Source organism: Symphalangus syndactylus, chromosome 1 (assembly GCF_028878055.3).
Source record: "Symphalangus syndactylus isolate Jambi chromosome 1, NHGRI_mSymSyn1-v2.1_pri, whole genome shotgun sequence".
Lineage (NCBI taxonomy): Eukaryota > Metazoa > Chordata > Mammalia > Primates > Hylobatidae > Symphalangus > Symphalangus syndactylus.
In genome coordinates, this window is record NC_072423.2 from 119078132 (window position 1) to 119102032 (window position 23901).

General features: G+C 38.7%; 1 protein-coding gene across 8 annotated transcripts in view; it reads left to right on the plus strand.

Moving 5' to 3' along the window:
• The window catches only part of ULK4 (unc-51 like kinase 4), a 769027-nt gene that overhangs the window by 197104 nt on the left and 548022 nt on the right, over positions 1-23901 (plus strand). For 7 of the 8 annotated variants that reach the window (XM_063611260.1, XM_063611259.1, XM_055281396.2 and 4 more), the window contains one exon: positions 14596-14757. The exons of the other annotated variant lie outside the window; for it this stretch is intronic. In XM_063611260.1, coding sequence (XP_063467330.1) covers positions 14596-14757 — 162 coding nt within the window. The remainder of the gene's footprint in view (positions 1-14595; positions 14758-23901) is intronic. 8 annotated transcript variants of the gene reach the window in all.

The window sequence follows — 23901 nt, forward strand, 5'->3', positions numbered from 1 at the left end:
TCACTTATAAGTGAGAACACATGGTATTTGGTTTTCTGTACCTGCTTTAATTTGTTTAGGATAATGGCTTCCAGCTGCATCCATGTTGTTGCAAAGAACATGATTTTATAATTTTTTATGGCCGCATAGTTTTTTATGATGTATATGTACTACATTTTCTTTGTCTACATATTCTGGTTGTTAATCTCTTAGCTAAGATATGGAATCAACCTAGGTGTCCATCAGTGGATGAATGGATACAGAAAATGTGGCATATATACACCATGAAATATTATTTAGCTAAACAGTAAATTGATCGGTTCTTAATGCTGAACTTTATATAAATGGAATGATGCCACATTCTTTTGAGACTTAATTCTTTTGCTTTTAAAGCTAGGTTAGTTTACATGCTGATTGTGTAAACTATAGTTCATTTGGACCACTGTGTAGGGTGTTGTTGAAATATGCCTCAGTGCACATGCGTGAGTACACACACACACAGTTTCCCCACATCACTGAGTGAAAGTGTGTCTTCTCTCCCCTGCTCTGCAGTGTCACCTCTGTCACATCAATTGACATGTCTCTTTTTGGGCGTGATTTGGTTCTGTTGGTCTACTTATTTCTGGGCTGTGTGTGTGTGTATCAATTTATACTCCCACCAGCAGGGTATGGAAGTACTCATTAACCCATATCGTCTCAAACATTTGACATAGGCAAACTTAAAATTTTTGTCAATCTGGTAGGCATTAAAGTGGTTTATTTTTTATTTTTTGAGAGAGGATTTCACTCTGTCACCCTGGCTCCCTGCAACCTCCGCCTCTGGGATCAAGTGATCCTCCTGCCTCAGCCTCCCAAGTAGCTGGGACTACACATGCATACTACTATGCCCGGCTAATTTTTGTATTTGTAGAGACAGAGTTTCACCATGTCACCCAGGCTGGTCTCGAACTCATAGGCTCTAGGAATCCACCTCCCTCGGCCTCCCAAAGAGTTGGGATTACAGGTGCCAGCCACTGCGCCCAGCCATGGTTTCTTATAGTAGTTTTAACATGTACTTCCCTGATTACTAATGAGGATGACCATCTTTTTCTATTTAGCTCGTGTTTTGGGCTTCCTGTTTTGAAAAGTGCTTGTCAAGTCTTAAACTTGTTTTTTTCCTATTGCTTTGTAGGAACTCTGAACCCTCTACAACCTATTATAATAAAATGTTTCAAAGATTAGAAAAGAAAAGAAAGCTGTAATAATCACCTTTGTTTCCATCACCTAGATTAAACAGTAAACATTTTGTCCTATTTGCTTTGCTGTAATATGTGTGTGTATGTGTGTATCCACGTGCATGTGCATTTATTCATTTTCTTTACAGTGTCTATTGATAGGCAGAAGTTCTTAATGTAGTCACTTTATATATAATATATAATATGTATATATAAGACTGTGTGTGTGTGTATGTGTGTATACACATACAATCTTGCTATGTTGCCCAGGCTGGTCTTGAACTCCTGGGCTCAAGCAATCCTTCTGTCTCAGCTTCCCAAGTAGCTGAGATTGTAGTTATGCATGCCACCATGCTCTGTGTAGCTCAGTTTATCTATTCCTTTATGATTTGTGCTTTTTGTATCTTATGAAATGGTTCTCTCCTCCAACATCACTAAGAGAGTCTATTACATTTTGTTCTGAAAGTCTTATTTTTTCTTTTCCCATTTAGAGCTTTAATCTATTTGTAATTATCTTTGGTGTGTGGTGCTATGTGTAGGTCCAGTTGGTTTTTAAAAATAAAAATAGTCAAGTGAAGAATCCCCTATCCAGACCCAATTTAAGGTAGGAGCCCCCAGTGCCTACAACTAAGTATAAAAGATGTGAACAATAACTCCCCCATCTCCCTGCTACCCCACTGATCTGAGGAGGGCATTGAGGACGTATTTGCAGCTGGGAGTGCAGGTTGCAGGAGGGAAAGCCCACAAGAAGCTAAAAGCATAAGCAGGTCCTCACTTGATTTACAGAGTATTTCCTTCAAGAAGCACAGTTGCTCTGACAGCTAATTTCTTAGCAGCAACAACTGTAGTAAAAAAAGTGAAATGGTATGTTTCATTGTTAATAAAGTATTGTCAATTCACAAATGTATTCACATAAAATATATATTTCAAGAGCAATAGAATAACCATGAATATGAAAGGAATTGGGAAAAAAAGAAACAAGACACAAAGAAATACAAAACAGATGGAACAAATAGCACAAAATATGATGAAAGTTATAAATGAAACTATGCCAACAATCACAATAAATGTCAATGGACTGAATAGTTAAGAGAAAATGACTATAAAACAGAATTAGGGCAGGCACGTGGCTCACGCCTGTAATCCCAGCACTTTGGGAGGCCGAGGCAGGCGGATCATGAGGTCAGGAGTTCAAGACCAGCCTGATGAACATGGTGAAACCACGTCTCTGCTAAAAGTACAAAAATTAGTCGGGCATGGTGGCACATGCCTGTAATTCCAGCTACTTGGGAGGCTGAGGCAAGAGAATTGCTTGAACCTGGGAGGCAGAGGTTGCAGTGAGTTGAGATCACACCACTACACTCCAGCCTGGGCAACAGAACAACACTCCATCTCAAAAAAAAAAAAGACAGAATTAGAAAATAAACAGTATGAAAAGACATCTAAAACATAAAGTTATAGAGAGACTGAAAGAGAATGAAAAAAGATACACATGTCATATGTACCTAACCCAAAGAAGTGTGGTTAGCTATATTATTATCAGATAAAATAGGCTTTGGGCAAAAAGCAATATGGGAGATTTTTTTTTTTTTTTTTGAGATGGAGTCTCGCTCTGTCGCCCAGGCTGGAGTGCAGTGGCTCAATCTCGGCTCACTGCAAGCTCCGCCTCCTGGGTTCACGCCATTCTCCTGCCTCAGCCTCCTGAGTAGCTGGGGCTACAGGTGCCCGCCACTACGCCCGGCTAATTTTTTTGTATTTTTAGTAGAGACGGGGTTTCACCGTGGTCTCGATCTCCTGACCTTGTGATCCACCCGCTTCGGCCTCCCAAAGTGCTGGGATTACAAGTGTGAGCCACCGCGCCCAGCCGCAATATGGGAGATTTTTAAGGTCACAATATGATGAAAATTATAATAAACCAAGGGAAAAGGCAATCTAAAATTTTAATATATCTAATAACTAGCAGTCAAAATACATGAAAGCAAAATATGACAAAATTGCAACCCTAAGAGGGCAATTTAAACACATATCTCAGTATCTGATAAAACAGACAAAAAACAATCAGCATAGACATAGAAGATCTACATCTGTCTAGAAAATTAACAAGCTTGACCTAACGTATAGAAAAAACATCTCTCCAAAGTGACAGAATTCACCACCCCCCCAAGTATATACGTACTGAACCATAAGGAAAATCTCAACAAAATCCAAAGAAGTGGAATCATGCATACATCTTTCTCTGTAACCATAATCTCATTAAACTAAAAACAATAATAAAAAGAAAAAGTAAAAGGCCGGAAAGGCAGATACTAAGTGAGAAAGCGACAGAAAAGTTATAGATTTTGTTAAGCATACAAAGCTTGTATGGGGTAAAGCAGTCAAAGGGATATGAAAATTTACACAGAAATCCAACTAATATAAATCCTTGAAAGATACTACATACAGGTATTTCATCAGTTCTCACATGTCAAACCCAGCAAAGCCAAACTTTGGAGCCTCCCCTGCGAGCAGACCTGCCACAGGAGGGCAGCCAGCACAAACCTCCCCTTTGCAGTGAAAATGCCATATTGTGTGTGCTGCTTACCCCATCACCTCTTTGGAAGCGGTCTACCCCACTCAGCGCTGGCTGAGAATCACTTCCCTCATACCACTCTCAATAGTTCACTCCAAGACACACTGGGCAACTCTGTACCTGGTAAGCCATTGTGAATCCAACTAATAATGGCATTCAGAAAGTTAGGAATCTTTGAAGTATTAGATTCATAGTGATATTCAAAAGAAAGAAAACAATATCGTTTCTGTTCCACACCCATGTTGCCCACCTTCACTGCATAAAAGGCAAGGGGAGTTGTGAGTACCCACAAAGAACCTGATATTGATGGCACATACATTTCTTCACTAGAAATTTAGACTGTAGAATAAATTTAGACTGTAACAATTTAAAAAACCAGAAAATATAACTGTACATTTTAGCTCTTATTAAAATCCAAGAGATTTAACTTATTTGCTGCTCGTTTAGGTAATTAGTGTCTAAAACATTTCAAAGATAACATATATAATGGCTAACATTTCTAGTACGTTTTAAAAATTCAAGCCCAGTCTCTTCTAATTAAATGTATAAATTATTTGTCACTGGCTTTCTCAAAAAGAAGAACAAAGAGCCCTAATTAAAAAGTAAAAATTAAATTTCCTCTTAAAAAATTGTTGCATCATAATTATCTAATATAGTTCAGAAAATAATTTCTGAATTAAGAAAATATGAATAATAAAACCAATAGTTTATGTTCTGAATTTCAAATTTTTATTTTTTATTATTTTTAAAATTTTAAGTTCTAGGGTATGTGTGCAGGATTGTTACATAGGTAAACGTGTGCCATGGTGGTTTGTTGCACCTATCAACCCATCACCTAAGTATTAAACCCAGCATGCATTAGCTGTTTTTCCTGATGCTCCTCCCCTACCTGCCCTGACAGGCCCCAGTATGCATTGTTCCCCTTCCTGGGTCCATGTGTTCTCATTGAACCTCACATTTTTAAATACAGCATATGCCAGATGTCAGTTCAGTACCCATAATTATACAGACTATTATGTAAGCTAAAAAATGTTGATTAGATACAAGTGTATAAATTAATCTTCTCTAGACATGTGGAAATTCTCTAGGGGCTATTTCCAGCTTCTGTGTGGATTGTAAAGTAGGCTGCTACCTGTCCCCCAAAAATGGACACCTTAAACAAAAAGACAACTTTCTAAGCCTCCCTATTGTACACACGTATGAAAGATATATTATTTAAATTCAATGCCAAATATTCCTGAGATCAACACTGCAGTGATCCCAAGGAGAAAATTTATCTTTGCTAATGGGCACAAACTTGAAGGGCAAAGCAATGGAAGGGTAAGTCTTTAGACTCAGGGGTGGGGCTCAAGTCAGAAACACATGGAAGATCATTGGCACATGTTTTTGTTTTTTTAAATAGCGAACACCACCAAGTGGAGCCCCCGGGGTTTAGTCAATATTAAACCTCTAAGGAGTGGCACATCTGAGACTGAAATTCCCATCTTTTGATTCCCAGCTCAAGATGTCTGAAATCCCAGCACCAGCTCTGAAATTGTTATTCCATATTATCATGGATACCTTTTCTTCTATACTGCCGTACTCTTTTTTTTGAACAGTTATACCTGATCTTCCTATTTTTGTGTGTGTTCCACCAAAAGCTTTTCACTCTAAATACTTCCCTCTTTGCATCTGATCATATACATCTGTAACGAGGATAAAAAGATCTAACATGTCTCTCACCCTTGGTTTGTGTTTTGTTTGGTTTGTTTGTTTTTGAGACAGGGTCTTGCTCTGTCACCTGGGCTGGGGTGCAGTGGTGTGATCACCGTTCACTGCAGCCTCGACCTCCTGGGCTGAAGTAATTTTCCCACCTCAGCCTCTGAGTAGCTGAGACTACAGGTGTGTGCCACCACGCCTGGCTAATATTTGTATTTTTTTTGTAGAGATGGGGTTTTGCCATGTTTCCCAGGCTTGTATTGAACTACTGGCTTAAGTGATCCTCCTGCCCTGGCTTCCCAAAGTGCTGGAAGGAATTACAGGTATGAGCCACCGTGCCTGGCCTCCCCATTGTTAAAATTATGGAAATCATGTTCACAAAGCAGGTTGGCCTGTTTGGAAAAGGGTGTCATAATTTCTCAGGTAACTCTAAAATAGAAAGCTACTGAAAATTACTTTAATACATTCATTACAGTCTCAGTATAAGATTATAGCTTCCTCTCCCAAAGCGTAACCACAACATGACACAGGATGAGGTAGCTTTGAAAATGCTGCATACAATATCCTCTTGAGTAGAATCATAATTTAGAACTCTAGAAATTACCAGAAACAAAACTGTCCAAGTTTGTTTAACCCAATGTGTTTCAACCTATTTTACTAGAAAACCCTTCATTCATGCAACATTTATAAATACCCCATGGCAAATCTAGTTTTCCATGAATAATGAACAAAAAATTTATGATTTAAAACTAAAATTGCCTTCTAAGCAGAGATCTACATGTCAATAAAATGAAGAAATAAAATTTCTGTACCATTTTCTTTCCAATACAAGGATTAGAAGGAAAAGGAAAAGAGTAACAACCAGAACCAATAGCCCATGTTTGGCCAGGCGCCATGACTCAATCACACCTGTAATCCCAGCAATTTCAGAAGCTAAGGCAGGAGGATCACTGGGTTCAAGTGATCCTTGAATGAAACCCCAGCTCTAAAAAATTAAAAATATTAGCTGGGTGTACACCTATAGTGCTACCTACTTAGTAGAATCATTTGAGTCCAGGAGTTTGAGGCTGTAGTGAGCTATGAGTGTGCTACTGCATTCCAGCTTGGGTAACAGGGTGAGACTCCATCTCTAAAAATAAAACTTAAAAATAAATAAAGGCCAGGTGCAGTGGCTTATACCTGTAATCCCAGCACTATGGGAGGGCTAGGTGGGAGGATCACTTGAGGCCAAGAGTTCGAGACCAGCCTGGGCAACATAGCAAGACTCTATCGCTACAAAAAAAAAAGACTGGGCTATACTGACATCGCATAGCCCAGTGTAGTGGTGCATGCCTGTAGTCCCAGCTACTCTGGAGGTTGAGGCAGAAGGATTGGTTGAGCCCAGGAGTTTGAGGCTGCAGTGAGCTATGCACACTATTGCCCTTCAGCCTGGGCAACAGAGCAAGACCCTGTCTCAAATAAATAAAATAAAATGAAATAAAATAATGGCCCATGCTCGGTAAGGTACATTACTAACTTTTGAATGTGAGAGGGAAAAAAAGGAAATAAGCCAATTAACATTTCAATAGATGTAAAAATGAGAACTAGCCCAACAGTTTGAATGGACTGATGCCACAAAACTATGCACTATTGAGTTAAAATGGTCAATTTTATATCTATTTATCTTACATATAACCACAACTTTATTTTTGTCTTAAATTTTTAAAAATAGAGATAGGGTCTCATTAAGTTGCCCAGGCTTGTCTTGAACTCCTAAGCTCAAGCAATCCTCCTGCTTTGGCCTCCCAAAGTGCTGGCATTACAGGTGTGAGCCACCACTTCTGGCCATTGCCACAACATTAAAGAAAGAGACAGAGAAATAGAACAGACCTCATTCTTGACTATTAGGTAATGCAACTTTATTTCAACAAAGAGGAGTAAAGGCAATAAAATCCCACCCACCTGGAAAGTTTTAAACCATCTCATAAACAACCCTAGATGAAGGAAAATTTTAAAATGAAACTTGGGACTGTCTATATAGTAACAATAATGGAAACACTGCATGTCAAAACTAATGGGCTTTCACTAACACTAGATTGAAAGGAAAGTTCATAGTGTTAAATGATTTAATAATGACCCAAGAAAGAAAGAAAGCAAATGAAGTTACAAAACAATAAAAAGCTGGAGTACGGAACTAGGGATAAAAAGCCATTTCTCTTTCCCAATAAATGAAGACAGAGCAGTGTCTTTCCTATACCCGGCCAGCATATGATATATAAATATAGTTTCATAAATGTTAACTATAAAGAATTGGACCTATAGTGGAGAGCTAACTTAAGTAATAAACACATTAGCTGAATGTGATCAAGAATTCAAAGGAACTTCAATCAGCTGTCATCTTATTCCAGTGTTTTTAAAATTAAATGTGTCTGTCTCTTACTGTTAATGTTTTCATTGAGTATGTTTTCTATTGTATACTAATATCAATTAATCTTCCTCAAATTTATAGATGTACTCTCAGTCAACATCCCAATAAATAAGTTGATTTTAGAAATTACATGCAAATGAAAAAGGGCAAAAATAAATTATTGAAAAAAGATTATCTTGGTAGGGCAAAACATTGCATATATTGAAAATATATATTAAAAATAAAGACTGTTAATTTAGATAGTGTGGCACAGAGATAAGTAGGCCAACAGAACCAAATAGAACCCAGAAAGAGACATGTCAATTCATATGACAGAGGTGACACTGCAGAGCAGGGGAGAGGAGACACACTTTGACTCAGTGATATGCGGAAACTGATTATCTGTATTTACTTTTAAAATCAAAAATAGAACTAAACATAGCACCACACACAAATATAATCTTAGTCTACATGCCTACTTTTCCAATAAAGAGCACCAAAATTAATATGTGAAATACTGACATTCGTTGTTTCACATTTGTGGATTGATCTTTCCTCTAAGGGCTTCAAGGTACCTGATTTTTTTTTTTTTTAAACATATTTTAGTAATTCATTGAACCAAGAACATAGGGTTTTCATTTCTTGCAGTATAGTGGACAAGATACCTGGACAGTCCTATCCCTCTGAAAGCAACTATAAATACCGGATACAAAATAAAAAAATAAACCTTACAAACATCTATAAAGTAGCACCAAATTGTTTTTTTTTTTTTTTGAGACGGAGTGTCAAATTCTTTTTTTTGCAGTGATCTCGGCTCACTGCAACCTCCGCCTCCTGGGTTCAAGCGATGCTCCTGCCTCAACATCCTGAGTAGCTGAGATTACACGCGCATACCACCATGCCTGGCTAATTTTTGTATTTTTTGTAGAGACGGGGTTTCACCATGTTGGTCAGGCTGGTCTCAAACTTCTGACCTCGTGATCTGCCCGTCTCAGCCTCCCAAAATGCTGGGCTTACAGGCGTGAGCCACTTCACCCGGCTGGTAGCACCAAGTTCTTAAGTCAGCAACTGTGTAGACAAGAACCCTGAGAGGTGCCCAGAAGACTTAAACTGGTGTTTGCCCTGACGGCATTTGTCCAACAAGGTAAACAAGAAAAATGAGAGGCAAGGCTAACGGCCTGCCTAAGTAGACCAAAATTATATTGGCAGAAAACTTTTTTAAGACTGCCTACAATATATTAAATCTATTTAACACCATTAAAACATAGTACAGCTCTTAATTAATAAGCCTAGCTATTTAAAAAATAATCTTAGCTTTTATTTTAATACTATGAAGAAATAGGTCTTTGATTTAAGCAATAGGCATTAGCTCAGTTATCTTTCCCAAAGAGTGAGTTAAGCATAAAATACCACTACTCTTATTTGCTTGTATGGTATCCCACAGGGGACTGAAGATGGACTAGGGTCACTTATTTCAGGTAGGAGCAGGTTGAATTGGCCTGACAACCTCACTGAGTTTACAGAGCACTGGGATGACACATGGCCCATTTCCAACCCAGCTGCTAAAATAGTTGTGGTTTTCTAGTACTAGGAATGAGTCCTAGGAATTGACTGACAATTGTGTTGTGAAGCACATGTATTTGAGAGGGAGAGGGCTTCTATAAATAGCTCATTTCCCCCCTACAGTCAGGAAAAAGATTTTAGAACTTCATGAGAAATAAGACAAAGAGCAAGACATATGGGGCAAAATATCAATATTTTTTGTAGTGAGAACTAGGATAGAGGATACAGCTTATCTCTGTGGGCAAATAGGTTTCCTCATATTGGACCCCACATTAAGGAAGCTTAGCATTCCCCAGACACAGCAGCGGTCTCCAAGTAGGGTGCCTGTCCAGTTAAGGCTTACAACTAGGAGATATGCGACAACAACTCTGTGTGGGTGGGCCTGTCCCCAAGGGAGGAGGGGGAAGAGTTGAGCTGAGCACTTAGGAATATCCAGTTTTTTCTTTTCAAATTTGTCAAATGGGTGTCACATTTTATTTCCCCAAGTAGAATGAATAAAGGAACAGAGAGAGGCTAGAAGTGTTAGGTTAATTTATTCTGACTGCATTGAAGGAAACAGGAATGGGAAGGAAGAGTTCTCTCAGATACTCATTCTGAGAAGTGAAAAATGTGTTGAGGTTTGAGAAATTGAAGGATATTTAAGATTTCTTTCCTAGCAGTCTTGTAGTTTGTACTATATGGTATTAATAATAATGGGAATAAAAGCTAACATTTATTGAGAATTTACTACTTTTCATGCTCTAGATGAGTCTTCCTGTATGCTATCTCATTTAATTCTCAAACTGCTTGTGTGTTTTTTTTTTTTTTTTTTTTTTTTTTTTTTGAGACAGAGTCTCGCTCTGTCACCCAGGCTGGAGTGCAGTGGCGCGATCTCGGCTCACTGCAAGCTCCGCCTCTCGGGTTCACGCCATTCTCCTGCCTCAGCCTCTCCGAGTAGCTGGGACTACAGGCGCCTGCCACCACGTCTGGCTAATTTTTTTGTATTTTTAGTAGAGACGGGGTTTCACCGTGGTCTCGATCTCCTGACCTCGTGATCCGCCCGCCTCGGCCTCCCAAAGTGCTGGGATTACAAGCGTGAGCCACCGTGCCTGGCCACTGCTTGTGTTTTGTTATCTTCATTTTGTAGATGATGAAGCTGGGGCAAAGAGATAAAAATACTCAAGGATATGTAACTAGCAAAATGCAAAAACTACGGCTTGAACTTAGACATTACTCAATATCTTCTGCTCATTTTTAAATGTTTTTATATGAAAAATACACAAATTTGGATTGAAAAAACAATACATGCATATTGTAACAAACCAAGCAATGTAAAAATTTCTAAAGTTGAATTAGTGGGCTCCTCCTCCCTACAATCCATACCTATTATAATCATCATTAACAGAGTATTATATACCTTTCTTTGCCCTTCCTATACTTATATATTTTTCTTGTTAAATAAATATAGGATTATATAATCTTTAATGTATTTTTTATTTTAATTAAGGTATCATTTATATAAAATGCTCAGATATTTAATGTATGTGTGTTGTAAATTTTTTTTTTTTTTTTTTGAGACAAGATCTGGCTGTATTGCCCAGGCTGGAGTGTAGTGGCGCAGTCTCGGCTCACTGCAACCTCTGCCTCCTGGGCTCAAGCCATCCTCCTACCTCATCCTCCCAAGTAGCGGGGACTACAGGCCTGTACTACCATGCTTGGTAGAGACAAGAGGTTTTGCCACGTATCCCAGGCTGGTCTTGAACTCATGAGCTCAAGCAATCCTCCTGCCATGGCCTCCCAAGGTGCTGGAATTGCAGGCATGAGCCACTGTGCCTGGATGTAAATATTTTTTCCTGGCCTGAGATACTATGAGGGTTAATGGTGTCATTATGAGCAGAAATTTAAAATTTTTCTGAAGCCTGATTTAATACTATTTTTCTTATGTTTAGTTCCTTTTTGTCCTGGTTAAGAAAGCTTTGCCTACTGCAACATATTCTTTATGACCACTTCTAGAAGCTTTATGGATCTAACTTTTACATTTAGGTTTGTGATTCATCTCAAATTAATCTATGAGTATGGAGTTGCTAAGATATTTTTTACGGCCCTGAACATGGTCTAACTTGGTAATGTTTCATGTGATCTTGAAAAGAATGTGTCTTTTACCTTTGTTGAGTGGAGTGTTGTATAAATGTCAAAGTCAGTTGATAGTGTTATCCAATGTCCTTCCTGCCTTTTTATCACTTTTATGGGCTTATTATTATAAATCTTTTTTTTTTTTTGAGATGGAGTCTCACTCTGTAGCCCAGGCTGGAGTGCAGTGGTGTGATCTTGGCTCACTGCAACCTCTGCCTCCTGGGTCCTGGTTCAAGCAATTCTCCTGCCTCAGTCTCCTGAGTAGCTGGGATTATAGGCACGTGCCATTATGCCCAGCTGATTTTTGTATTTTTAGTAGAGATGGGGTTTCACCATATTGGACAGGCTGGTGTCGAACTCTTGACCTTGTGATCTGCCCGCTTCAGCCTCCCGAAGTGCTGGGATTACAGGCGTGAGCCACTGCACCCGGCCTATACATCTTTTTTTTTTTTTTTTTAACAGTATGTAACTCGAATTTGTCAGTTGACCTTCAAATAATGATATACAAATTCTTACATATGAACCTCATGTATATTAGAACTTTGTATCAGAACCTTATTTTTATGATGTATATAGTGATATGCAAATTCCTAAGAAGCTTACACCAGAATAATCTAGTATTCTCCTTCTAGCCTTCCTACTATTGTCATACATTTTATGTCTACATATGTTATAAAGCTCACAATACATTTTTGTTGTTTCTGCTTTAAACAGCTATGTTTGGCTGGGCATAGTAGCTCATGCTTGTAATCGCAGCACTCTGGGAGGCCAAGGCAGGAGGATTCCTCGAGACAAGGAGTTCAAGATCAGCCTGGGCAACAGAGTGAGACCTCATCTCTGTTAAAAATTAAAAAAAATTAGCTGGGCATGGTGGCATATGCCTCTTGTCCCAGCTGCTTGGGAGGCTGAAGTGAGAAGATCGCTTGAGCCCGGAGATTGAGACTGCAGTGAGCTGTGATCCTGCATTGTACTTCAGTCTGGGTGACAGAGTGAGACTGTGTCTCAAAAAGAAAAACAGCAGCAGCAGCTTGTGTTTAAAATAGGCTCAAAAATTAAGGAAAACAATCTATTACATTTGTTCACATATTTACTTTTTTATTCTTTGTTCTTTTGTATAGATTTAATTTTCTTCTCATTATCATTTTTTTCTGCCTGAATAATTTCCTTTAATATTTTTGTAGTGCAGTTCTGCTGGTGATGAATTTTCTCAACTTTTGTGTGTCAGAAGAGTATTTATTCTATCTTTGTTTTTGAAAGATGTTATTTTTGTGCGTAAATTTGTAGGTTGACAGTTACTTTTTTTTTCTTTTGGTACTTAAAATATATTGCTTTATTGTCTTTTGATTTGTATTGTTTCTGATGAGAATTCCCTGTCAGCCTTATCATTGTTCCTCTCAGTGGAATATGCCTTTTTACTGTAGCTGCTTGTAAAGTTTTCTTTTCTGTTTATTTTATTTTTATTTTTGAGACAGGCTGGAGTGCAGTGGTGTGATCACAGCTCACTGCAACCTCCAACTCCCATGCTCAAGTGATCCTCCCACCTCAGCCTCCCAGGTGGCTGGGAGTATAGGCATGTACTACCATGCCTGGCCAATTTTTAAAACTTATTGCAGAGAAAAGGTCTTGCTGTGTTGCCCATGCTGGTCTTGAACTCCTGGCCTGAAGCGATTCTCCCATCTTGGCCTCCCAAAGCACTGGGATTACAGGAATGAGACATTGCTCCTTGTCCATAAGGTTTTCTCTTTATTCCTTTTTTTTTTTTTTAAGCAGTCTGATTATGATGTACCTTGGTGTCATTTTTCTTTGTTTCTTCTGCGTAGGGCTCATTGAGCTTCTGAGACCTGGAATTACCAGTTTTCATGAATTTGAAAAATTCTCAGACAATATTTCAAGCATTTTTCCAACTACATATTTATTAGGTCTTTTGAAGGCGTCCTACAGTTCACTGATGCACTATTTTCTTTTTTCAAGTCTTGTTTCTTTCTGTGTTTATTTTGGATAGATTTTTATTGCTAGTAGCTATGTCTTTATTGCTAGTAGCTACTAGACATTGCTAGTAGTCTATGTCTTTATTGCTAGTAGCTTTTATTGCTAGTAGCTATTGCTACTTAGCTATGTAGTGTAGACGCTACATAGTCTGTAGTGTCTAATCTGTTAATCCCATTCAGTGTGTTTTTAATATAAGGCATTGCATTATTTATCTCTAGAATTTTGATTTGGGTCATTTTTATATCTTTTGTTTCTCTCCTTATGTTTTTGCTTTCCTCCTCTTGAGTATGTGGACTACGTTTATTATAGCCATTTAATATCTTTCTACCAAGTCTATCAGTCATTTCTAGTGACTGAATTATGAATCGTATTTTTTGGCTTCTTTGCTTGCTTGGCAATGTTTAATTAGATGTTAATCACTATGAATTTTATATCATTGGATGCGGAACTTTTTAAAATTTCCGTAAGTACTTCTGGGCTTTTCCCTGGACTCATTTATATTACCTGAAAACAGTTGAATCTTTTTGAGGCTAACTTTTTAGCACCGCTAGGACCATCCAGAATGGCTTTTACTCTAGGATTAGTTTCATCACACCACTGAAGCAATACCTTTCTTAGGACTCTTTGATGTCCGTTATTTAGGCAATCTTTCCACTCTGATTGATCGGTGTTTGGGTTATTCCTAGGACTGGATGACTTCTGAGGATTATTCTGCCTGCTTTGTATGATTTTAAAATTATCTTCCAATTTTTATGTTATTTTATTTTCCAGATTGTTTCAGCAGTGGTGTGTAGTGGTGTGATCACAGCTCACTGCAACCTTCATGTGAAATATGATTCCTAATTCTTTGTTTTATTGAAATATATGGAGAGTTGTGTTATGATAGCTTGCTAGTGAATAACCAAATGATTATTTGTAATAGTTTCATAATGACCTGAAAGAGTTATCATTCTTCCCAAGGTGCCTAACACATCCAGAGGCAGATGATACTGTCTTGGTATCATAACATTATTTACAGTGGTTGTAAAGAAATAGCATGTATTTATTTCTCACACTAATATTATTTTAATCTCCTTTCTTTCTAGGAAGAGCGTGTTGTGAATCACATGGCAGCAAAAATTATTGAAAATGTCTGTACCACCTTTTCTGCTCAGGCCCAGGGCTTTATTACAGGAGAAATCGGACCCATTTTATGGTACCTATTCAGACACTCCACTGCTGATTCTCTTAGGATAACAGCAGTATCAGTAAGATGAAGCATCTTTTGGGGGATATATCTGGGTATCTTTAAACAGCAAGTTTGAAGAAAATATTAGAATAAGAATAAATTTAATTTAATAGGTAGGAAACTGAAATCTCAGAGTAATATTGAGAGAAATAATTTGATTTTCTTCTAAAAGAGAATTTTGAAAACTTGGAACTGGAAAACCTTGAGACTATGAGAGAATTTTAATAAACCTTGTTAGGACTATGGTATTATGGTTTCAAAAACTAATTAATAACTTTATTTATTTTGAGACAGAGTGTCCCTCTGTCGTCCAGACTGGGGTGCAGTGGTGTGATCTCGGCTCACTGCAATCTTCACCTCCCAGGTTCAAGCAATTCTACTGCCTCAGCCTCCCAAGTAGCTGGGACTACAGGCATGCACCACCAGGCCTGGCTTATTTTTTGTATTTTTGTAGAGATGGGGTCTTGTCATGTTGCCCAGGCTGGTCTTGAACTCCTGGCCTCAAGCAATCTGCCTGCCCCGGCCTCCCAAAGTGCTGGAATTATGGGGATGAGCCACCGCGCCCAGCCTTAAAAATGATTTAGAGGCGATAGTAGAAAACTGTGGCAGTATATAGGGTACAGCGTTTAGTTTGTTACATTTTTAGTGTTTCCTGACTTTTCCCTGTTAGCATCCCCATTCAGATTTTGTGTCAAATGAGTTTATCATGTGGTTCAGATGAATTCATTTTAATGTTCAAGCATCTGTGATTTTGGTGTTTTTGTGCTTTGATTGGTTGCCTACTACTTTACTCACATGGCTGTGATAACTTGGTGTAAAGGATAATTATGTATAAAGATGTGTTAACACACTTGTATCAATTTAATACTCTACTGAACAAATATAACCCTCTCTCCTATGATTTATTTAAATACCCCTTTGAGTTAGCAATCTCATCTGGGCTCTTAAACACTATGTGGCATCTTTGTTGTATTTCTCTAGTTCAGCTCACTCTTGCACTTCTCTCTGTGGCAATTTCTTACTTTGTCTTCTTTCCTTATACCCTCAACCCCTCATTTTCATCATGCATCCTCACTCATGACTTTCCCTTTGCTGCCCAGAGAAAAGTGAAGACATCTGATGAGAACTATCCCAACTGCCTTCTGTCATATAAGTGGACCTATTTACCTGCACATCTGTCCTCTCTCAATTCTTTGCTTCCTGGTACCATTGACAAGCTGTTCCTTCTCTTTTCAGAGACAAACCTCTTCATGTTTCTCCAAATCTTCTTCCTGGTCCCTTCTTGGGAACTTGATTCAAATAGTTATTTTTGCCCTTTCCTGACTCTCAAATTTTTCCTTCTCTACTAGATCCTTCTAGTCAGCATTTAGGTGTTTTTTAATTTACCACCCCTGCCCCCCCAACAACACGCACAATCTTGGCTGCATATCTGCCCATTCCTAGCCATACCTCTTTAAAGAGTTATTGCCACATAACTGTTGCTCCTTTCTGGCCCACTTTTCCCTTTTAGCCCAATCTGGTGCTGTCCAAAAAATGCCATTGAAGCTAATCTTGCTAAGGTTACTAATAACTTTCATGTTGCTAAATCCTGTGGGTATTTATGGAAATTTTTCAGTTATGTTACCTATATAATCTTGAAGATCAATGGATATAAATCCTGCGCCTGATTATCATTAAGAAAGGATATATAGCATTGATTATACACAGTCTGTTTCAGGAGCCACATGTTTTCAAAATTACAAAAACCCACACTAATTATGGTATTAATAATTACAGGTAAACAATCAGAGTTACAAAGTATACCAGTGAACTTTCCTGAGGCACCTTTGAATAATATTTTAAGACATTCATTTTAATCCTGAGCCTTTAGAAAAATCTGTCTTGTTTTAATGGGCTTATGTTATAAGGATAACGTTATACAGATTTTCATCTTTATACTCAGCATGGTTTCTTTTTTTGGCAAAGTTTTTTTCTATAGTTCCCACCAAAGCCTCATAACTTCTAGTCCTTCCTCTTTTTCATCTGATGCATCAAGTTTGACTCTTTTATCTTGGGCTTCTTATCACTTGCCCTTAGCATTTATCTAAATCACTAATTTTTCATTGAAATTTTGCCAGTTTTCCCAAAAGTGTCTCCTTTTTCTTTTCTGTGCAAAGATCCTGTTCAGGAGCATGGGTTGTATTTTCTTTTCTTTTCTTTTTTCTTTTCTCCCTTCCTTCCTTCCCTCCCTCCCTCCCTCCCTCCTTCCTTCCTTCCTTTTTTGAGGTAAAGTTTCGCTCTTGTCACCCAGGCTAGAGTGCAATGGTGTGATCTTGGCTCATTGCAACCTCTTCCTTCCGGGTTCAAGAGATTCTTGTGCCTCAGCCTCCCGAGTAGCTGGGATTACAGGCACCTACCGCCACACCCAGCTAATTTTTGTATTTTTTAGTAGAGACGTGGTTTCACCATGTTGGCCAGGCTGGTCTTGAACTCCTGACCTCCGGTGATCCACCTGCCTCAGCCTCCCAAAGTGCTGGGATTACAGGCGTGAGCCACTGCGCCCCGCCTGTATTTTGTTTTCATAGCTCTTTAGTCTCCTCCACTCTGACACAGTTCTTCAGTCTTTATGTTTTTCACGTCATTTACAATTTTTAGAGTGCAGAGCTTTTGTTTTGTGGGGTGAAGCTTAACCTGGGTCTGTCTGTGTTTCCTCATTAAACCTCCATAGCATCCACTGATGACTCTTAACTGTACCGGATACCTCTGTGGTGGTTGCCATGTGATGATTATCCATTTGCATCATTCTTTTTACATCAGAGGTTGGCAAATATTTTCTATAAAGGATCAGATAATAAATATTTTGGGTTTTGTAGGTCATATACAGTCTCTGTTGCATATTCTTTTGGTTTGTTTTGCTTTCAGTAACCCTTTAAAAATGTAAACACCATTTTTTTTGCATTGATCATGAGCTATGCAGATGATTTTGATGGCCTTGTGTATAAGTTGGAATTCTATTTTGAGGAAGCACTTTCCTTTCTTCAGCATGCATGTATGTATTCATATCAGCATGGACTCGTGGATATAGATTTTATTCAGTGGGTTGTAATGTGATACTATTACTGCTACTGCTTATTGTTGGGGTGCTCTAATCATCCCAGATTTGGCCAGTGGGATCCCTTCAAGATGCCTTCAGTGTCCTTGGACTTATTTCTATCACTGAGTACTTCCTTAACTCCTGATACCATGTACCGTTCTGGGCTTCTTTTGTGCTTTTCCTGTGCCAGCCTTGGAATCAGTCATTTCTCCAAGAAATCCTAAGTTTTTAGAAATGAAGATCTGGGTGCTCTTTGTGTTCATTCCCTGGGGGGTGTCATTGTTGCTTCTCACTATGCAAAGCTAGATAAAATATATGTACCGATGCATACACATTTATATTTTAAAAATGTCTGTCAATGTGCACATTTGGAAAAAACCTCATGAATTTATATTTTAATTTTAATACCTCAGAATTCTTTCTAGTCTTCCTTCTTTCTTTCTTTTTGTCTTCCTCAAGACAGAGTCTTGCTCTGTTGCCCAGGCTGGAGTACAATCGTGCGATCTCAGGCCACTGCAACCTCCGCCTCCTGGGTTCAAGTGATTCTCCTGACTCAGCTTCCCAAATAGCTGGGATTACAGGTGCACGCCACCACATCTGGTTAATTTTTTTGTAGTTTTTAGTAGAGAGGGTGTTTTACCATGTTGGCCAGGCGGGTCTCAAACTCCTGACCTCATGATCTGCCTGCCTTGGCGTCCCAGCGTGCTGGGATTACAGGCGTGAGCCACCACGCCTGGTCTATTTCCCTCTTTCTGTGTTTGTAAATCTCTTCTCAGACAGAGAGAAACTGGGTTCTCATTATTCTCAATATACTTACTGATTTGTTCGTTCAGTTCATTCGTTTCCCTTAGTGTAACCAGCTCCCATTCACTCCCCGCTGGAGGCCTCCTCCATATTACCGCAACCTCCCTTGCTGCTACCACTTTGCTTCCTTGGCCACTCCTCAGCTCAGCACGCTCTTTTCCCTCATTGACCTCCTTTCTCAGACTGACATATGGATGCTGGGCGGGAAGGTTAGGAAGGAGCATTAAGGAAAGCAAAGGGCTAGACGTCCTCTTTGATACTTTCCTTTCCCTTAAGTTCTTCCGCTTTATTATTTACAACCAGCTGGTCAACTTGTCCTGTGATTCTAACTCATCAGCATCTCTCAGATCTGCTCACATCTCTCTGCAGCTGTATGGCTACTTCCATAATCCAGGCCACTGCCATCTCTCACCTGGACCACTGGAGTAGCTTGCTAAATGGTCTTCCAAAGTCCAGTTTTAGGCTCCACCAACTTGATTCTCCACACAAAATGAACTTCATAAAATCATGTCTCCTTTTCTTACCTGCTTAAACTTTTCAAAGCTTTCAATTTTTTGGGAAGGGTTAATAATACTTTATTCATAGTAGTAGGTAGAAGTTGAAAATTGATGGCTGCTTTAAGGTAATATTAATGTTTAAAGCAGCACATTTTGCTTAGTAAATTAGTTATGTTTATTTTATTATAATGTCATACATTTTAAACTCCTTGAAATCTAGGACTATGTTTTGTTTATCTCTCTCTGTTTGATACCAGGCCTGTTGATTGCAAGTTAAGATTTTTCTTGCAAAGATTAACAGGGAGCATCCTGCCCTACGTGTGAGTAGAGGGCAGAGGTTAGTAAGATTAAACTCCCCTCTTTACTGGGAGACAAAGAGGAATAGGCCATAAAATTCCTGCTAATAATAAAAGGCAGGTGGGGGAACAGCATGAGATCATTATACAGTTACTCTAACATCATAATCTTAAGAAAAAAAATTGCACCTGCACGGTTAACAGATTTACATGAGGATTTATTAAAGACTGAGTTTATAGGAACTGAGAATATGCATTTGGAAGATAATTCACACACATTCCTGGCAAGGAATGACAATTGCCTCCTCTCTGGGATGGCTTACAGAGCTGAATTTCCCTCTTAAGGTCTTTTTCGCTGTTTACCTCTCAGGAGCACGTCCTGGAGGTTAATGGATACATTTGATGATACAGGTCAGAATTCTTAACATGACCTTCAATATCTTGCATGATTTGGCCCTTGCCTACCTCTTCGGTTCCATCTTGTAACACTCCTTCCCTCCCTCACTGTCTCCAAACTTACCTTCAGACATTTCCTAGGATTTCCAAGTGTTCTTCTGTCTCAGGACCTTTCCTCCTTGCTGTTTCCTGTGCCTGGATGTTCTCTGCTGGTTTTTACATGGCCAATTCCTTATTTCAGGTCTCAGCTTAAGTGTTACCTCCTCAATTAGGACTTCCCTGACTCTGCTCTCTCCTCTAATGAATGCAGCTTTATTTATTTAACGTATTTATACACAGGTTTGTGTTTTTTTTTTCTGTTTTTTTTTTTTTTTTTTTTTTTTTTTGAGACAGAGTCTTGCTCTGTCGCCCGGGCTGAAGTGCAGTGTTGTGATCTCAGCTCACTGCAACCTCTGCCTCCTGGGTTCAAGCGATTCTCCTGCCTCAGCCTCCTGAGTAGTTGAGATTACAGGTGTGCACCACGCCCGGCTAATTTTTCTATTTTTAGTAGAGACGGGGTTTCACCATGTTGGTCAGGCTGGTCTTGAACTCCTGACCATGTGATCCACCCACCTCTGCCTCCCAAAGTGCTGGGATTACAGGCGTGAGCCACAGCGTCTGGCCTTAGGCACAGGTTTTTTTCATTAATGTAAGTTCCAGGAAGACAAAAGTCCTGTTGTTCCTTTTCTGGGCACATGGTAGGTGCTCAGTAGATAACTGCTAATCAGATGAATGAATGAGCAGATGGAGGATAGCAAGGCTTCGTGCTGAGGGAGCAACCTTTACACGTTGTTCCACTTGTAACCGTCTGTATTTCTTGCCTGTCAGTGATTTTCTGACGTGTTTCTCCTAATGATCTCTTGGCTCCATAGATTGTTCTACACCAGTGTGTTCTCCATACCAGCAACATTAACATTTCCTGGGAACTTGATAGAGGTGTAGTTTTTTGGGCCCAAACCCAGACTTACTGAACTAGAGTCTCCCTGGGGAGAGGCCAGTAATCTCTATTTTAACATGCTTCCAGGTGATTTTGCCTGCTGATATTTAAGAACCACTGCCCTAGTCCTTGCAGCTCTTAAAATACACCAGTGTGGCTTAGAGTAAAATATAACTAACTTGTCCTTTCCACTCAGGAGTGGCAGTATTGGTAGGTATTGGTAGTTGGAAGGAGTGGACCTGACTTGGGGAATGTGTTGAATAGATAAAAGTGATTCTTAGACTTATTGGGATTATAGGGAAAATCTCTATAGGGACCATAGTGAGAACCAGAGAAACCTGTAGAGTTACATTGAGTAAAGTGGCTCCTATGAGAGAGGTAGCTAAAGTAATCATAATTACTGAAGTGCTGAGATGAAAAGGTGTCAAAAAGTGAAGAAGTATGCAGGATAGTGGTTCTCACTGGGGTTGGAGGGGAGCTTTTCAAGCAACATTGACTACTTCCTCTTCTCTGTCCACCCCCTGCCCCTATTCTGATATATCTTAAGATCTCTCAGGGGTCAGATAAGAGTGTGTGTAGTTTGAAAAACCTCCCAGGGTAATTTCATATGACATCAAAAAATCATTTGAAATACCAAAAAGAAATGGTTCTTAAACCTTTTCTTTCTTGGCGATTCTGCTCATATGTTTCTAACAGACATGCAGCCTTCAATTTTGAGTGAGTCTGTTTCTTGGAAACTGCTTTTATTGAACAGACTGTAAGAAAATTCAAATTCTGGAGGTAACACTAAATGTTCTTTTCAAAGTAAATTTTGAAGTGAATTTTGAACTGGAACAGTTTCTTCCAGTTTTAAAATATAATCTCAGACTCTATTTTTTTTGTTTGTTTTTTTTTGAGATGTAGTTTCACTCTTGTTGCCCAGGCTGGAATGCGGTGGCATGATCTTGGCTCATTGCAACCTCCGCCTTCTGGTTTCAAGTAATTCTCCTGCCTCAGCCTCCCATGTAGCTGGGATTACAGGCACCTGCCAGCAGGCGCGGCTAATTTTTGTATTTTTAGTAGAGATGGGGTTTCACCTTGTCGGCCAGGCTGGCCCCAAACTCCTGACCTTGTGATCTGCCTGTGTCAGCCTCCCTGAGTGCTGGGATTGCAGGCGTGAGCCACTGCGCCCGACCAGACTCTATTTTAATAAGTAAATGTTTAAAAACCACATCACTGAAGATCAGATTTGATTTGATTTCTTTTTTTTTTTGATTCAGAAAATACAAGTACTAGTGTGCTGTTAAGGCGCTGTGCATCTTCTCAGTTGCTCAGAAGCTTTCAACCGAGTTAGATATTTAGAAGTGAATTAAAGAGTATTTTCTGCATGAGCTTTTCAAAATGGAAAGTCTGTTAGGCTTTTGCACAGCATTCTGAAGAAGATCCATTCCAGTTGCCCAGAAGTAGTCTGGGAAAATCTTTTATTAAGAAATTTCCTCATCATAACTGGGTAGGAATTTTATAACAATGGAAAGTCGGTTTTGCAGTGCCAGCTCCTCCAAGAATTGTTATAGTGCTAATGAGACTTACTGGTTTGCGGTGTTGAAGTCATTGAATCCTAATTTGCTAGAAAAATTCTGATCTTTAGGGACATCACTTCAAATGATCTTTTTTAAAAAAATACTGGATTAGGAAAATAATTAAACAATACTGTTTTGATTTCATAAACATCAATTTTAGATTCATTTTTAAAACTTTCACAATTTTTATTTTTTTAATTAAAGAATACTTTCTATACACACACACACATACACACACCCCTACTTCTCAAAATTTTAAAATCATAACCAGATTTTTAGAGGTGAATTCATTTTTCTGTTGTGTTACATGGACATAGAGAAAAAAATAAAGTGAATTCATTTTTAATATTCCTCCTTTCAGATATTACTATTGATACTTTTCTATCAAAACTCATGCAATTTGGAATTTAGATTTGAAGAACCCTAGTTTCATATTTCCTAAACCATGGTATCTGATTTACCCATCTGTAGCTTTTTTGAAAGAGGACACACTGAAAGGTTATTTGAAAAATGCCCAAAGCAGAGTTTAATTATTTGATGGGATTTCATTCTGATATGGATATCTCTAAATGAATAAAAATCCCTGGTATATGTTTGAAATGGAGTCAGTGATTATTAATTCTATAGGTGTTTGTAGAATTTTATAGGTGTTTCATATGATAGTTCCACAAGGAAAGGGACTCGTTTTTAGGGAAAAATATATAGTTGGTGCCCTACAAATGCTCATTTTTTCAGTGCATATATTTACTTGTTTATTTCAGAAATGGCAGTAAATGTATACAGTATTAATTTAAAAATCTCCCATAAATGTTTTTTTCAATACAAGTAAAAAAGTATCTAATATAGTTATTGGCATTGGAGTGTAACTTTAAATATTACTATAAAATAATATGCATTTACTGGAAAAATTTATATCACTGGAATGATATAAACGTGAAAGATCGAAGGTTCTTCGTGGCCCCATTCCTACCTCCCACCTCTCAGTCCTGCCTTCAAGAGGAAGCATCTGGAAAAAGTCCTTCTAGATTTTCCTTGACATGAGTTATATTTACCTTTTCCTTTCTGGCTATAATAAAGTCATCTTAGCATTTTCACAAAGATTGAGGCTGGGTGCAGTGGCTCACACCTATAATCCCAGCACTTTGGGAGGCCGAGGTGGGCAGATCATCTGAGGTTAGGAGTTCGAGACCAGCCTGGCCAACATGGTGAAACTCTATCTCTACTAAAAATAACACAGTTAGGCCAGACGTGGTGGCTCATGCCTGTAATCCCAGCACTTTGGGAGGCCAAGGCGGGCAGATCACGAGGTCAGGAGATCGAGACCATCCTGGCTAACACGGTGAAACCCTGTCTCTACTGAATAACATTTAAAGGAAGATTATTCTTGGAGATAAAAAGGTTTTTAATTTTTTTCTAAGATGTTTAAGAAGATGGAAATATTTTTCAAAGTCTTTTCATCTTTTTTATATATGCCTCCCTCCTGTCCCTCCTCTTGACATCATTATTTCTAACAATTTGTTTTATATTTGATCTTTTTGTTGTTAATCAAGGTTATAAATCTG